Here is a 14,841-nt window from a genome sequence, read left to right as displayed (position 1 = left end):
CTCCTTCAATCGTGTTCCTACACCTTCACTTCTATCAATACTTACTATTTCTTCCCAACACATATATGTTGTTAAATATCTCCCTAGATTCCCAGTTACTTCTCTAGCAGCTGATTCTTCAAAAGTCGTTTCCACCACTTCTCTCTACTCGCTCGCCATCAATTCACTCCTCAACCAAAGCAACCTGGCTTCTGCTGCCACTACCTTATCCAAACTGCGTTTGTTAAGATTATCAATGTTGTTCATCTTGCCCAGTCCAAGGAATCCTTTCTAATTCTTACCTTTTATGACTCTACCCTGTGGCATCTGAAATGGTTGATCCTTCCTTCCTGCTCTAAACTCTCAGCTTGCCTTTTAAAAACCAGTGTTGCCTGGGGCTGCATCCTTGCCCTCTCCTCTTCTCACTCTATAGACCCTTCGGGTGTAACCCACTCAAACCCAGGACGGCAACTACTCCCAAGACTAATAAACAGGTACCATCTAGCTGAGATGTCGCTGATGAATGGAGACCCCATATGCAGTTTAAAAATGTAGACTCTGAATTCAGACAAACTCGCATCCAAGTCCTGTCTCTGCACTTAGCAGCTCTCTGGCCATCAGAAAGTTATCTTACTTAAACCTCAGTCTCCTCAGCTACAGAATGGGAGTAATCATATCACTGGTATCTATGCTAGAGTTCTTTTGAGCATTAGCACATGTAAATTGTTTCTTTTGAAATAATACATGTAAAAGCACATACTTAATAATGCTCAACAATGTTAGCTACCGTTGTTGTTATTAAAGGATTTTTTTAATCTAAAAGCCTCCAAAGCAACTCAAACTTCATGTAATAAAAAAATTAACTTGGGACTTCCCTGGCGGTCCAGTGGTTAAGACTCTGCAACCCCTCTGCAGGGGGCATGGGTTCGATCCCTGGTCGGGGAACAAAGATCCCGTATGACACAAGGTGCAGCAAAAAAAACAAACAAAAAAACCCCCATGAACTTAATGCCCTCATGCTCCTCCTTCATTGTAGTAATAATCATAATAGCTTCTGTCTTTCAAGTTTTAATTTTTATCACTAATCTGCAAGTTAAATATTAGCAACCCCATTTCACATATAAGGAAACTGAGGCTTAGAGAAGTTAATTACTCTGCTGGAGGTGGCAGGAAAGTGATGGTTAGGATTCAGACCCTGGTCCTTCTGACTCCAAAGTGAATGCTTCCTGGCCCTGGTATCTGACTTCAGTGTTCGAGTCCCACACCAAAACCCAGGGCATTTATTCTGCACTTCTTCCGTCTTAGCCACATCTAGCAATGTGCTGGGGAACTGGCTCTCATGCAAAAAAGAAAAATTTCCTGATTTGCAGCATTTGCTGATTTCAAGCTACCAAGGTGACATCAGGGCAGAGCTGGCTTGAGGGCCTGCACCAGCGGCTCCAGCAGACTACCGGATCCGCAAGGCCCCAAATCCTGTTAATTCAGAGCTAGATACCTTGACTGACAGCAATTTTCCAAAAACAACTTAGTCAAAATCAGGTTGCTGAAAACAACAAAGTATACCGTTTGGTGACAGGCTGCAGACTTTTTCTCTTTTTATTTGCTAATCTCTCCAGCCTCCACACCCCTCAGCCTTCCCCCTCCACACTCCAGCCTGACTGGACAGCTCTCCACTCCTGCCAGGCACCGTGGTCTCTGCACCTGCAGTGCCCTTGGCCTGGAACGTCTATCCCTCCGGCCTGCCATCTTTCCCTGGCTGCCTCCTGTTCTCACCTTTCAGTTTGGGCATCAGCCCCAGGGGATTACCGGGAACAGAGTAAATGTCAAACAATGGGAGTTAAGTTGGAATAGTGCAAATGTGAGACAACTGGAAGACTGCTTAAACAAATTATACTAGTTTTCAAACACACATGGCATGACCCTATTTCAGTAGGGAAAAATGCACATAGACACAGAGAAGGATCTGAGAAGCTAGTCTCTAGGGGTTTTAGCAGTGATTTTCTAAATAATGGGTGGGATTCCGTGCATTTTTTTTATTGGCTATAGTTTCCGTAATAAGCATGCACTGTTTTTGTAATAAGAAAACCTATTTCTATAAAGCCCTTTTATTGTTAATGTCTTTGTATTCCAATTTTTCACAATGATAGACCATTTTGGACAAGGATGAGTGGCTGACTATTCACTCAATAGAAAAAGAACCTGGAAAATAATGGAAAACAGGTAATTGTGTGTGCATGTGGTTTAAAATGACACATTTATTATGTTACAGTTCTGGAGGTCAGAAGTCCGAAATGAGTCTCACTGGGATATAATCAAGGTGTCAGCAGGGCTGCATTCCTTTGTGGCTCTACAGGAGAATCCATTCACTTGCCTGTTTCAGGTTCTAGAAGCTGCCTGCATTCCTTGGCCCATGGCCCCCTTCCTCTAACTTCCGAGCCAGCAATGTTGGCCTGAGTCCTTCTCACACTGTAGTCTCCCTAATTCTGACTCTCCTGCCTCCATCTTCCCCATTTAAGAACCCTTGGGATTACTAATTCTGACTCTCCTGCCTCCATCTTCCCCATTTAAGAACCCTTGGGATTACACTGGGTTCACCTGGATCAGCCAGACTAATTTTATCTTGTTAGCTGATTAGCAGCCCTATTTCCCAGCCGCAACTGTAATCCCCCCGGCCAGCCATGTGCCCTTTGCCCCAGTAACACAAACTCCATGTCCCTGAACATGTCATGTGGCTTCAGTTCTCCATGCCTCTGCATGTGCTATGTGCTCTGAAATGCCTTTAAAACACATATGTGCACACACAGTGTGACACAATGTGATTAACATGATCACATCATAGACTATCAGTAATAATCCTATCTGCCCTATGGACATGATTGTGCCTTCCTCACCTTGGCATTCTGAGTGTCTCTGGGACTCAGGTACCCAAAGCGTGCTCTGTATACCAGCAGTATCAGTATTACTTGGGACTGTGGCTACTAGATATGCACATTTTCAGGCCCTGCCACAATACCTACTGAATGGGCAACTCTGAGGATGGGGTCCAGGAGGCGTGTTTAAAAAGTCCTCCCGGTGATTCTCATGCACCGGAAGTTTCAGAAGCACTGACCCAGGTCCTCCTTAATGCTTGTTGAATGAACTGATAAATGGTTAAAAACCTGTGATGCTCCTTTACATTTTTAAAAACATACCTCCAGTCCAAGCTTTTGCTTTTATATGTGTCAACCTGGACCGATGTATATGTATATACATAAATAAAATAAATAACCAATCTTTCCAAGATGTCCAGTGAAATCTGACTCATTGGATCACTGCAGGACATTAAACTTTCTTCTCTATAAACAGGCAGTTAACACAGGGCTTCATTTATTATTTGTTAGTTGTTCAGTAGCTACATTTGCATTACAGTTCTGAATTTTGGTTGCAGGAATAGAACCCCAGGAAGGTAAACTCACAGTGTCTTGCCTAGGACCACACAGTAATTTAATGGGAGGCCAGGTTCAGACTGAGCAGCCGTGGAATTTCCCCCTATGGCTGAGTGTACTGAGTCACAATGTTGTTCTACCTTCAGGTATATCACGGTAATTAACTTGGTATAGAGACCTCAGGTTACAGTAAATACTTTGTTTTGTGGTCAGGTAATTAAATGTGTAAAGGTCCCTACCCTCTATTTGATCATTACCTAAAGGACATTCCTATGGGGCCAGAAGTGATTTGTTGTTGTTGTAATATAGGCAGCCTTTTTACATCTCCCTCTGTAGCTGCTGAAATCTTGGCTGGCACCCAAATGCCCCACTTGGGTTTTGTTCAGGAAAGATTTCTTCCAGCTGCTTTATTTGTTGCACAATTACATGTATGAGCTTCCAGAATGTACAAGATCACAAGTCAAATGAAAGGCTTCAGTTCCCAGTTCGCATAAAAGAGATAAAATTTGAAACCAAGGAAACAACAAAACATGGCTAAATGAAGGGCTAAGTAGAAACGAGACTGAATAGTATTCTTACTAAAAGGTTAGCACGTGCCAAAACTCGAAAGGAAAATGAGACACCATGGGGTAATCATAGTATCCTTGTGCTATATTTATGGCCACACTTGCAAAGGGACTCAGACTTCCTCTTTAACATTTACAATTTGGGGCACAGCAAGCTGATAGAAACAAAAATATACACCTGTATTTAAGCAATTATACTCCAATAAAGATGTTAAAAAATATATATATATATATACGTGTACTTAAAAATAAAAACTTGCACACCCACATTCATAGCAGTATTATTCACAATAACCAAAAGGTGGAAACAACCCAAGTGTCCATCAACAGATGAATAGATAATGTGTTATATACATACGATGGAATAGTATTCAGCCTTTTAAAGAAAGGAAATCCCTTTTAAGTGTGGATGGCCCTTGAGGACACGATGCTAAGTGAAATAAGCCAGTCAAAAATGAGAAATACTGTATGATATTACTGATATGAAGTACCTCGAGTAGTCTAGCTCACAGAAACAGAAAGGAGAACGGTGGTTGCCAGGGACTGGAGGGAAGGGAAATGGGAGTTTGTTTTGCAAAATGAGAAAGTTATAGAAACTGGTTGTACAACAATATGAATATAGCTAATGTTATGGTACTATACACTTAAAAATGGTAAAAATAAAATAAATAAATAAATACAACCACATATACAGGACTTCTGTTTTAAGGATTGGAAGAGTATATTTAAAAATGAAGTGAGGTATCCTGGAGATTGGCCATCATTTATGTCAAGAGCCTGAGGATCAGGGTAAACAGGCAGGTCTAAATGGAAAATATAAAGTAAGGGGAGCAGGAGTCCACGGTTACTTGTGGCAGATGGAAGAGTAACTGAAGAATCTGCAGATAAAGAACTACAGGTCATAGGACGTGAGAGGAAGGCGACCTTTGGCACAAACATGGAGAGTTGGACCAAAGGAGGAAAAAAAATCATCAAATGCCAAAAAAAAAAGTCTGGAAAATTTAAGAAGCAAAAATTGGAGGTTTCATGAATTGCAAAATTGGGTTGGCCAAAAAGACCATTTGAGTTTTTAACAGAAGAAACCAAACGGACTTTTTGGCCAACCCAATATATACTGGAAAGTATTTAGAAGTCGATGGAGTCCCAAACATCATTTGAGCTTCAAACACATCACACACGTATCCACTGTGATTAAGCCTCGCAGGCTTGCTATTGGGTTGGCCAAAAAGTGCGTTCGGGTTTTTCCCACATCGCACAAAAACCCGAACGCACTTTTTGGCCAGCCCAAATATATCACAAATGGTACAACTGGCGTACGTAAAGATCAAACACAGTGAGACCTTCAGAAGATCATGCGTAAGCAGTGAAGACGCTCTTATCTGAAGCCATCTGGACCAAAAGTCAATCAGCCAATTTAAAAAAATCTGTTGAAAAGGGGAAACATGCAAAAAATGGACACAGCCAGTTGTGGATGCTGGGGATCATCACATCCCCCGACTGGAAGTGTCACCTGCTGAGAGGAGACAGGTGAGAACCTCTTGAGCTTCACTTCCAGCCAAAGGAAGTCGCCTTGCTCAAGGTGATGCCCACCTCCACTGGGGGGTAGCCCACACCTGATGTCTGGTCAATGCAGGAGGACAGTACGAACTGCCTCACTCTGCCACATCTCTGAAGAGCGGTCGGCACTAGCATCCCCACGCCATTGGCTGAGGCCTGAGCTTCAATTCTCCTTCTATTAGTCCTGCCTCTCTCACTCCCATCCAGGCCTGGTTCCAAGAGCGCGCACTCCCCAGCAAGCTTCCTGCATGCAATCTCCATCTCAGAGCCTGTTTCCCCGGAGCCCAATCTAAGACACACACATAACTTAAACGGTTAATTTTAAATTTTAAATATAAACATGCTTTCAGGGCTTCCCTGGCGACGCAGTAGTTGAGCGTCCGCCTGCCGATGCAGGGGACACCGGGTCGTGCCCCGGTCCAGGAGGATCCCACGTGCCGCGGAGCGGCTGGGCCCGTGAGCCATGGCCGCTGGGCCTGCGCATCTGGAGCCTGTGCTCCACGGTGGGAGAGGCCACAGCAGTGAGAGGCCCGCGTACCGCAACACACACACACACACACACACACACACACACACACACACACACACACACACACACACACACACACACACACACACACACACACACACACACACACAAAACATGCATTCATTCTCTGATATTTTGATCTCTGCCAAAGCCTTCATCTTCGAGAACCGGTCCATGGATCAGCATGCTTTGTTCTCTGTCTTGCATAAACTACACCTAAAATTTTAGAATTACCTATTATTTCCGATTTTGGTTTCCTGAAAGTAAAAAAACTTAAAGACCAGTAGAAAACAACCTAGATGTGGAATTCCTCTAGCTTTTTAAATTCCACCAATCCTTAACAGGTATCTCATCCACAGTTAATGTGACAGATTAAAACAACTTTTTAATTTAATAAACTACATATAAAATTTACCATCTTCATTCAGTCGTATTAAGTGGTACATTCATATTGTTTCACAGCCATCACCACCATCCAGCTCCAGAACTCATTTCATCTTGCAAACCTGAAACTCTGTCCCCATTAAATAATAACTCTCCATTCCCCCTTTCTCCTCAGTCCCTGGCAACCACTATTCTACTTTATGTCTCCATGAAAATAACTATTTGAGGTACCTGGGAAGTTTTTCTTTAATTTATTGAGTTACCTTTATTAAGTCTTTCCAAAATTTATTCTGTATAGAAAATGCAGCTGTGGGTCTTCCCTGGCAGTCCAGAGGTTAGGCCTCTGCGCTTACACTGCAGGGAGCACGGGTTCAATCCCTGGTCAAGGAACTAAGATCCCACGTGCCACACGGCCAAAAAACTAAATACATGTATACAAATGTACATGCATACAAGTTAATAAAAAAAAGCACTGTCTTTTTGGATTGCACTTACATCCTGTTTGCTTAATGTTTAATTAAATCACCTAATTACAATTATAAGTTCAACTGGCATAAATAGGTTTGAGAACAAACAACATAGAACAGGTCTGGGGACAAATACAACTCAGACAGTTGGAGAAGTACATGAGGGCGCTAGAGAGAAGGCTCCGATTACAAGTGTTCAACATGCTGTGGGCATCCACTAGAGGGCTCTGCATAGGGACTGGAAGCTTCCTTTAAGCTGCTGAACTGGTTAAGAGAGCTGCTTCTACTGTATAAAAATAGATATTGATAGCATTTATTGAGCACCTATTATGTTCCAGGCACTGTGCTAAGCATGTAACTTGCATTGTGTCACTTAATGTCCATAATCCGTGAGGCAAATATTATCATCTTCATTTTATAATACCTATAGGAAACTGAGGCACAGAGAAGTACTCAAGCAATTTATCCAGAGTTGCACCACTAAGAAGTGGCAGAGCTGAGATTTTCAAGTTGGTGTGAATCCAAAACCTGTCCCCACTCTACCTGCCACACTGGCTCTTCAAATGAATATTAAATAAAAGGTGTAACAAGAATAAAACCACAGAAGCGAGCCTTTGTTTTCTATTGGCATCACACAAAATGACGAAATATGTCACAGGTAGTTTTTTTAAGACTATAATTTAACAAACGGGATGCACTTAAATTCTCTAAGACAGGACTGTAGGTAACACAATCTGCAATTGTTATTTGTTTATATAGGAATGATTTCAGTTAATCAGAGACAGAAGAGTTAGGCAGTATTTGCAAGGAAAGAGCTGAAGTCAGACATTTTAATTATGCTATCAGATTAGCACAAAAAAGAGAATAAGCTGAAAAGTTTATAGAATATAATAAAAGCTAAGTATGTTATGTCTCAAGATAACTCTTTGGATCAAGAGAGAGAGAGCACATCTAAAATAATTCATAGAATCAGATAATAAGTGACTAATCAAAGAGCTCTCATTACAACCATCTATATCAACACCCACATGGAAAAACCAAGCTATAGTTTTTTTTTGGCCACACTGCACGGCATGCAGGATCTTAGTTCCCCGACCAGGGATTGAACCCATGCTCCCTGCAGTGGAAGCGCGGAGCCCTAACCACTGGACCACAGGTCATTCCCTTTTTTTTTTTTTTCCCAAGCTACAGTTTTATTAGAAGCATTTTCCCAAGAAAATAAAGCATGAATTTGTGGTTGTCTTTTAAAAAGAAAAATGAATGACAATTCAAAACAGATACAGACAACACTGAAAGCTAACCAAAAAAAAAAAAAAAAAAAAAAAAAGGGAGGTATTTAAGATTGCCAAATCATGAGCACAAGCAAGCTCCACTTAGCAGCCTCTGGGAGACCTGGCAGAGAGATGAGCCCTCGTCGGCCAGGACAATGTGGCAGCTCCCTTCTACGTCTACAAGCAAGAGGTCACTCATTACTCCCCAGTCCATCCAGGATGCTGAGATATAATGACAGCTATAGAGATTCCCAACAGAACAGCACAGCCAAGAAAGGCTGCCTGTGCCACTGGGCTCTTTCCTACACCAACAATCCATGAACCATCAAGAGACACGCCTCTAAGACCTAGGCTCTCTCCCAGCTACCCTGACAACTCCTCTCTCATGGGGCCATCTGACATTGATGCCCATTTCTAGACAGAACATCTTCCCTGGTTGTCCCACAGAAACATCCCAAGTTGACATCATCATAAACCCCACACCTGCTCCTCCTCCTGTGTCCCCTGTCACACTGAATGGAGCCACCATTCACTCAGATTCCCAGGACAGGGCCTCGGGCCCATCCTCAACTCCTCCACCTTCCATATCCTGTCGCCATGGTGATTTACATGTAAAACATCACTTGAATGCATGTGCTCTTCCACTACTCCCTTAGTTTAGGACCTAGACTCTTGCAAGAAGCCTTCTTAGTAGTGATCAGTTTGGTCAGGGGGTCAGATAGACAATCTCCTCATTTACTGAGCTCCAACTTCATATCTAAATACCACGTTTGATTCCTTTGAATCAACCAGGGTAGAATCCCTGGAAAAAATGGGAAAAGAGAAAGGAGATTTTCCCTTAGCACTTTAGGTGTGAGAAACTTTTTGCATCCCACTTAGAGATGAAAGAACATCAGGTTAACACCAAAAATTCATTTGTAGCCCAAATATAATAGGCCAGTTTATTTTCAATAGCCTTTTATTCAATCAACAAACTGTCTCCTTCTAGCAATCTCTCTTAAATCACAGTGATTCATTCTGGGTAAACACAGAGATACCGCCTAAGGAATTTCTCCCAGGTGAAATCTGTAAGGGTGCTACTTGGGCCTCCCAACACAGGTACCTCCTAGAGTCTTCCCAACACCATCTATGCTGATGAACAAAACATAGACCTGACTTTGAAACACAAACTCTGCCACTTACTAACTGCAGGGCTTCAATCAAGTTACACAATCTTACAGAGAAAAAGAAGACAATGGTACTTAGCTGTATATAAGGCTTGTTAAGTTTAACAACAAACAGAAGATCAGCTAAGGGCCAGGCATTGCCTTGAGCAACTGAGATTCAAAGATGAAAGTCACAGCTCTGCCCCTTGCACTTCCAGTCTAGTGGGACAGACAGATACGGACCAACAAGTGTGACAACATATGTGAGTGCTGGAATCAAGATGTGAGCAAGTTCCATGAAGAGGGAAGGCTGGGGATGATGGAGGAGAACTGAAAGAGAACTTATTTGAAATGGGATAATTATGTAAACACCTGATACCTGGCTCACTTAAAAAATGCTTCTTGGTTGTTTTTAAAGTTAATTAATTAATTTTTAAATTATTATTATTATTTTTTAATATCAGGTTTTTTTTAACATCCTTATTGGAGTACAAGTGCTTTACAATGGTGTGTTAGTTTCTGCTGTATAACAAAGTGAATCAGCTATACATATACCCCCATATCTCCTCCCTCTTGCATCTCCCACCTAGAGGGGTGGGATAGGGAGGGTGGGAGGGAGACACAAGAGGGAGATTTTTTTTTTTAAACCCACATTTAAGCTTACAACTGTTACTGATGTAACCTTTTTCTTGTCTTCCTGGAAGTTCATATATAACGTCACCAACAAAACACCTGATGGTCGGGCTTCCCTGGTGGGGCAGTGGTTGGGAGTCTGCCTGCCGATGCAAGGGACACGGGTTCGTGCCCCAGACCGGGAGGATCCCACATGCCACGGAGCGGCTGGGCCCGTGAGCCATGGCCACTGAGCCTGCGCGTCCGGAGCCTGTGCTCCACGGTGGGAGAGGCCGCGACAGTGAGAGGCCCGCGTACCACACACACACAAGAAAAACCACCCACACACAAAACACCTGATGGTCACTCTATTGTGAAGACACTCAAAGAGCCCTGACAAGAGGGCCTCATGCAAACAAAAGACAATAAATTGCCAGGTGCCTGAAGGAGCTACCTGGGAAGTGAATCCTCCAGCCCCAGTCAAACCTTCAGATGACTGCGGTCCTGGTCAACATCTTGAGTGTAACCTCATGAGAGGACAGGAGTCAGAACCACCTGCTAAGCCATTCCCAGATTCCTGACCCACAGGTATTATGTGAGGCACTAAATATTAATATTTATTCCTCTAATCTGCTAAGTATCAGGGTAATTTGTTACTCAAAAATTCATAACTAAGACACAGGTCAATAGGGTATCAGTGATAAGGTTTTTGGATTCAGGACAGCATAATTTTCTTAGTTAAAAACCAATTCCATTTCTTTTCTCTGGAGCACAGAAATATGATACACACGATGGTAGGTTGTGAGGCAATGAGGAGTTAATGCTGGTTCTACTTCTTTCCTTGCCTCACACCACCACCCTCCAAAGGAAACTATAGTTTAAAATACCAGAATTATATAACTAAAAGAGAATGATGTGTTGTGACTTCTTAAAGACAATTTAAAACAAGGTATATGGCAAGGCAAGTAATAATGAAAGCAAATGACTTATCACTAGATTGTAAGAATTAAGCAAATAAAGCACCGTAGTTCTAGCCACAATTATTAGGTAACAAACTATGAGTTTTGAATTTATCAGAACTGATGATTTGGGCCCTCAATCTATTTCATTTCTTTAAAAATATAATTTATTATGGGTAGTATAAATTAGTATTTAAAGTTTCGAGGTGTTATATCTGTAGCCAAAAGAAAGGGCATTTTATTCTCACTTATTATTGATCTCAAAATTAAGATTCATTTATTCACACACATTTACTGTACACCTAATTTCTTCCAGAAATTCCCCTAGGGTTTGGGAATGAACTGATAGAAACTATAATCTGTGACCTCCAGGAACTCACAGAGGGTAGACCACTGCTTCTCATATGAGCCTGACCTATTTTTTTTTTTTTTTTTTTTTTTTTTTTTTTTTTTTTTTTTTTTGGCAGTACGCGGGCCTCTCTCACTGTTGTGGCCTCTCCCGTTGTGGAGCACAGGCTCCGGACGCGCAGGCTCAGCGGCCATGGCTCACGGGCCCAGCCGCTCCGCGGCATGTGGGATCTTCCCGGACCGGGGCACAAACCCATGTCCCCTGCATCGGCAGGCGGACTCTCAACCACTGCGCCACCAGGGAAGCCCCTGACCTATTTTTAAATATGGATGCAAAGGCCGATTTCTAGAAACTCAAATATTGAAGGCAGGGGAGTGGGACCTGGAGATCTCCATGGTTTTACACTCATAATTGCTTCTGATGCTTGGTCCGATGGTTCCCCACCACCAGGATGGATGATAATACAGTACAGCCCATTTACTCGATCATCAAATATTTACTGAGCACCTGATCTGTACCGTGGGTGCTGGCTGCTGGGGGGTGGGGGGTGGGTGAGGCTGTATACCAGAAAATACACAACATGAAGTTAGGATAAGACAGTCAGTCAAATGAAGGAACAGATGATGTTCCACCATTAGCAGAGCACCTCCAAATGTGGAATCACACCGTACGGTAGGCTTGGTGACTAAGTTAAATGATAAAGTATATTCACGGATTCTGAGATTATTTTTATTCGAAAGAGACCTAATTGACCCAACATCACGCAGCAAAGAAGGGAACTGAATCTAGGTCCTGTGACTCCGGTTCTTACGTACTGTTTTCTTGATGGGTTCCTCTCAGGAGTAAAGCACATCTTCAAGGACCAGAACAAGAACAAAGAATATTTCTCAATTCTAAAAAGCTTGTGTTGTTACTATAGGCATACTATATCTTAGGAGCTATCAATCTGGGGCGTTTTTGAAAAGATGCAATCAGTGAAGAAAAAAACAAGGTGGATGTGAAAAATGTCTTTGAAGCTATTTCAGTAGCTACTGCCGGAAAATGTTTGACTTTCAACTCTAGTAGGCATAAAATAAGCTTACAGAAAACACTGGTTTTGGAATCTGAATCAATGACCTAGAAATAAATCTCTAAGAGGGATAAGAAAATTTTGAAAGAGTAGAATCAAAGAAAATAAAACTGTTATCTCTAAATGGTTTGTAAAAATAATGTTTTGGGGTTACAGTTGGAAATAGGTACATTTTAGAGCTACAGGTATTAATGATATACTGGAATTTTGTGACATAACACTAGTCAGCTAAGGAGTAGATTTCCTTCAAAGGGGTTTATCACTGGAAATAACTGAAGGAAGGATCTTGTCTTACAATCTCACCAATAATAAAAAAATCTTCTCCCTATTCTGGGTCTTTGCCATCTGGCATCTACTCCTGCCACTTTCCTGAGGTTACTCAAGGGTCAACATTTTGTCCTTCTCTGGTACAAAATCAAACTCAGACCTCTTATTTTTTGATTTCTCTGCTCACCCTGTCTTCCTGAAACATTGTCTTCCCTTTGTTCCCATGAAACTGTAGGTTCCTGGCTCTCCTCTGACCTCTCCTTGCCTGGCTTCCCTCCTAATCATGGGCATCCTCTCAAGGTTTTGTCTGGTCTGCTTCTCTTTCTAATCCTGCATTTATGCTAACATGCGACCATGATTCTCCCACTCACACAGGCTCCCCAGCCCCAGGAGCTAACTGGCATTGCTTTGGCATTGCTTCCCAATATCCAATCAGCTTTTGAGGCTATCAGATTCTTTCTGTGTAACATCCCTAAGACTTGACCTTCCCTTCATATGTCCATTTCCTTTACTCTGGAACCTCATTGATTAAGCCCTAGTCAGTTACCATGGCTTCCTGTGGGCCAGCTCAGTCATTCTCTGTACATCCTGCAGCCTGAGGCCACATGAAGATCCTTTTCATCATGCCCCTTCCCTGTCCAAGGATCAGTACATGCCTTGCTGAATCCAACCTCAGTGCCCCATACCTGGAATGACTTTCCCCTTTGTAAGCCAAATATTCTGCTTTCTGCAAGATCCAACATGAAATTCCTTCTCGGATGATACCAACCTAATCCTCTTCCACGGTGAATTTTAATTTCCTCAGCAATCATATCTGGATCACTCTCTCTCACACTCGCTTTACTGCAACTAAAGGGCAGTTCTTGTAGAGACCACCATAATGGGGGGTGGGCAGCAAAAGCATCTGCATGTTTGCTAAATTGAACTGAATTTACTGCAGCTCTGCCAAAATTCAATTTAAACTATATAAAGATTGAAGGAATGTAGAAAGCAGATCTTGCTTCAACCATAACAGTTATTACTTCAATTTCTTAAAGTATAATAACAGAATTAGATAATTAGATACACACTAAAAGCATTTTTTTAATTAGGAAAATCAATGGAACAAAAATCTTTATATATTTTTCTTAGTTTTCTCTCCCCTGACATTTTAGGTGATCTTATCACTCCAATTACAAGACGGTCTTTTGGCATCTGAAGAGCTAAGGATGGATGACAATGAATCGGTAGACTCAAGTACGTGAAGGATGAATTGTATCCAGAAGGCTGTGGGTCAGAGAGAGATTTTCCAAATGGGAAATGAATTCTGACAGGAAGCTGCCTGCTGGGAAATGAAGGAAGGCTTTGAAAAGCTAGTAATCATGATCAAATTGTAGTTGTGTTGACTGGTCAGAAATACACATGTGGAATCTACCATGTAGAAGTTGTTCTGAAAAGAACTTAATTATGCAGAAGAGGAAGCCAAAGATCTTTTAAAATGTGATCATCCACATCGTCAAACACGTTGATACGTTCACAGATAACAGGTCTGTCTCACAAAACAACCTATGTTCGAAAGTTCTTTGTGAGGCCCATAAATCTTACCTCCTGCAAATCAAGATTAGCTCCTGACTAGGTAAAACTAGCAGGAAGCTGCTTTAATACGATAGATTGTTTAAAAAAAAATGTGAAAATTAAAATCATACACATGTATTTATACCTAATCTCTTCTCTATTATTTCTTTCTAATCATATGTGAAATGTTGTTTTCATTCATTCACTGAACATTTATTGAGCACTGTCCAAAGCTCCAGGGATTCAATGATTCCTACCCAAAATGAACTCACAGGCCAAAGAGGGGCACTCACAGGCTCAGTGGAAAGAAATGGAGAGTAAAGAACAGGAAATAACTAAAACGGAAGAAGTAACACTTAAATGGAAAATTTTATGTTTACTCCTAATTTACTAATTAAAGAATAATCCAACAAATCAATGTCAAATAAAGCCAGTGAAGAACTCTGCCAACTTGATCACAGTCAGATTCAGTTTTCTGAAATTCTCATATGTGAATGTGTCAAGCCAAGACAGCAGTGAGGAACAGTCTGGAACACTTAAAGATGCTGAAAAATAGTGACTGTGTAGGTAGAACAGGCTTTAGCACCTACAGATAAGAAATGGTTCCTACATTTATTTCACAAGAAATATAACTGTTGATACTTTTATCTTCTAGCTTGCTTCTGGCAATAGTTTATCACTATAAAAGAAATTTAGAATTATATATCA

The 14,841-nt window shown here is 41.6% G+C and overlaps 1 protein-coding gene across 14 annotated transcripts in view; it reads right to left on the bottom strand.

The window, feature by feature from the left end:
* The window catches only part of EFCAB11 (EF-hand calcium binding domain 11), a 226,694-nt gene that overhangs the window by 132,772 nt on the left and 79,081 nt on the right, over positions 1 to 14,841 (bottom strand). The window contains exon 7 of one of the 14 annotated variants that reach the window (XM_019919222.3): positions 13,643 to 14,812. The exons of the other annotated variants lie outside the window; for them this stretch is intronic. Coding sequence (XP_019774781.1) covers positions 14,785 to 14,812 — 28 coding nt within the window. The 3' untranslated portion in view covers positions 13,643 to 14,784. Of the gene's footprint in view, positions 1 to 13,642; positions 14,813 to 14,841 lie in introns of those variants that run through there. 14 annotated transcript variants of the gene reach the window in all.

This window comes from Tursiops truncatus, chromosome 2, assembly GCF_011762595.2.
Source record: "Tursiops truncatus isolate mTurTru1 chromosome 2, mTurTru1.mat.Y, whole genome shotgun sequence".
NCBI classification, from domain to species: Eukaryota; Metazoa; Chordata; class Mammalia; order Artiodactyla; family Delphinidae; genus Tursiops; species Tursiops truncatus.
This window is presented reverse-complemented; position numbering and strand designations above follow the sequence as displayed.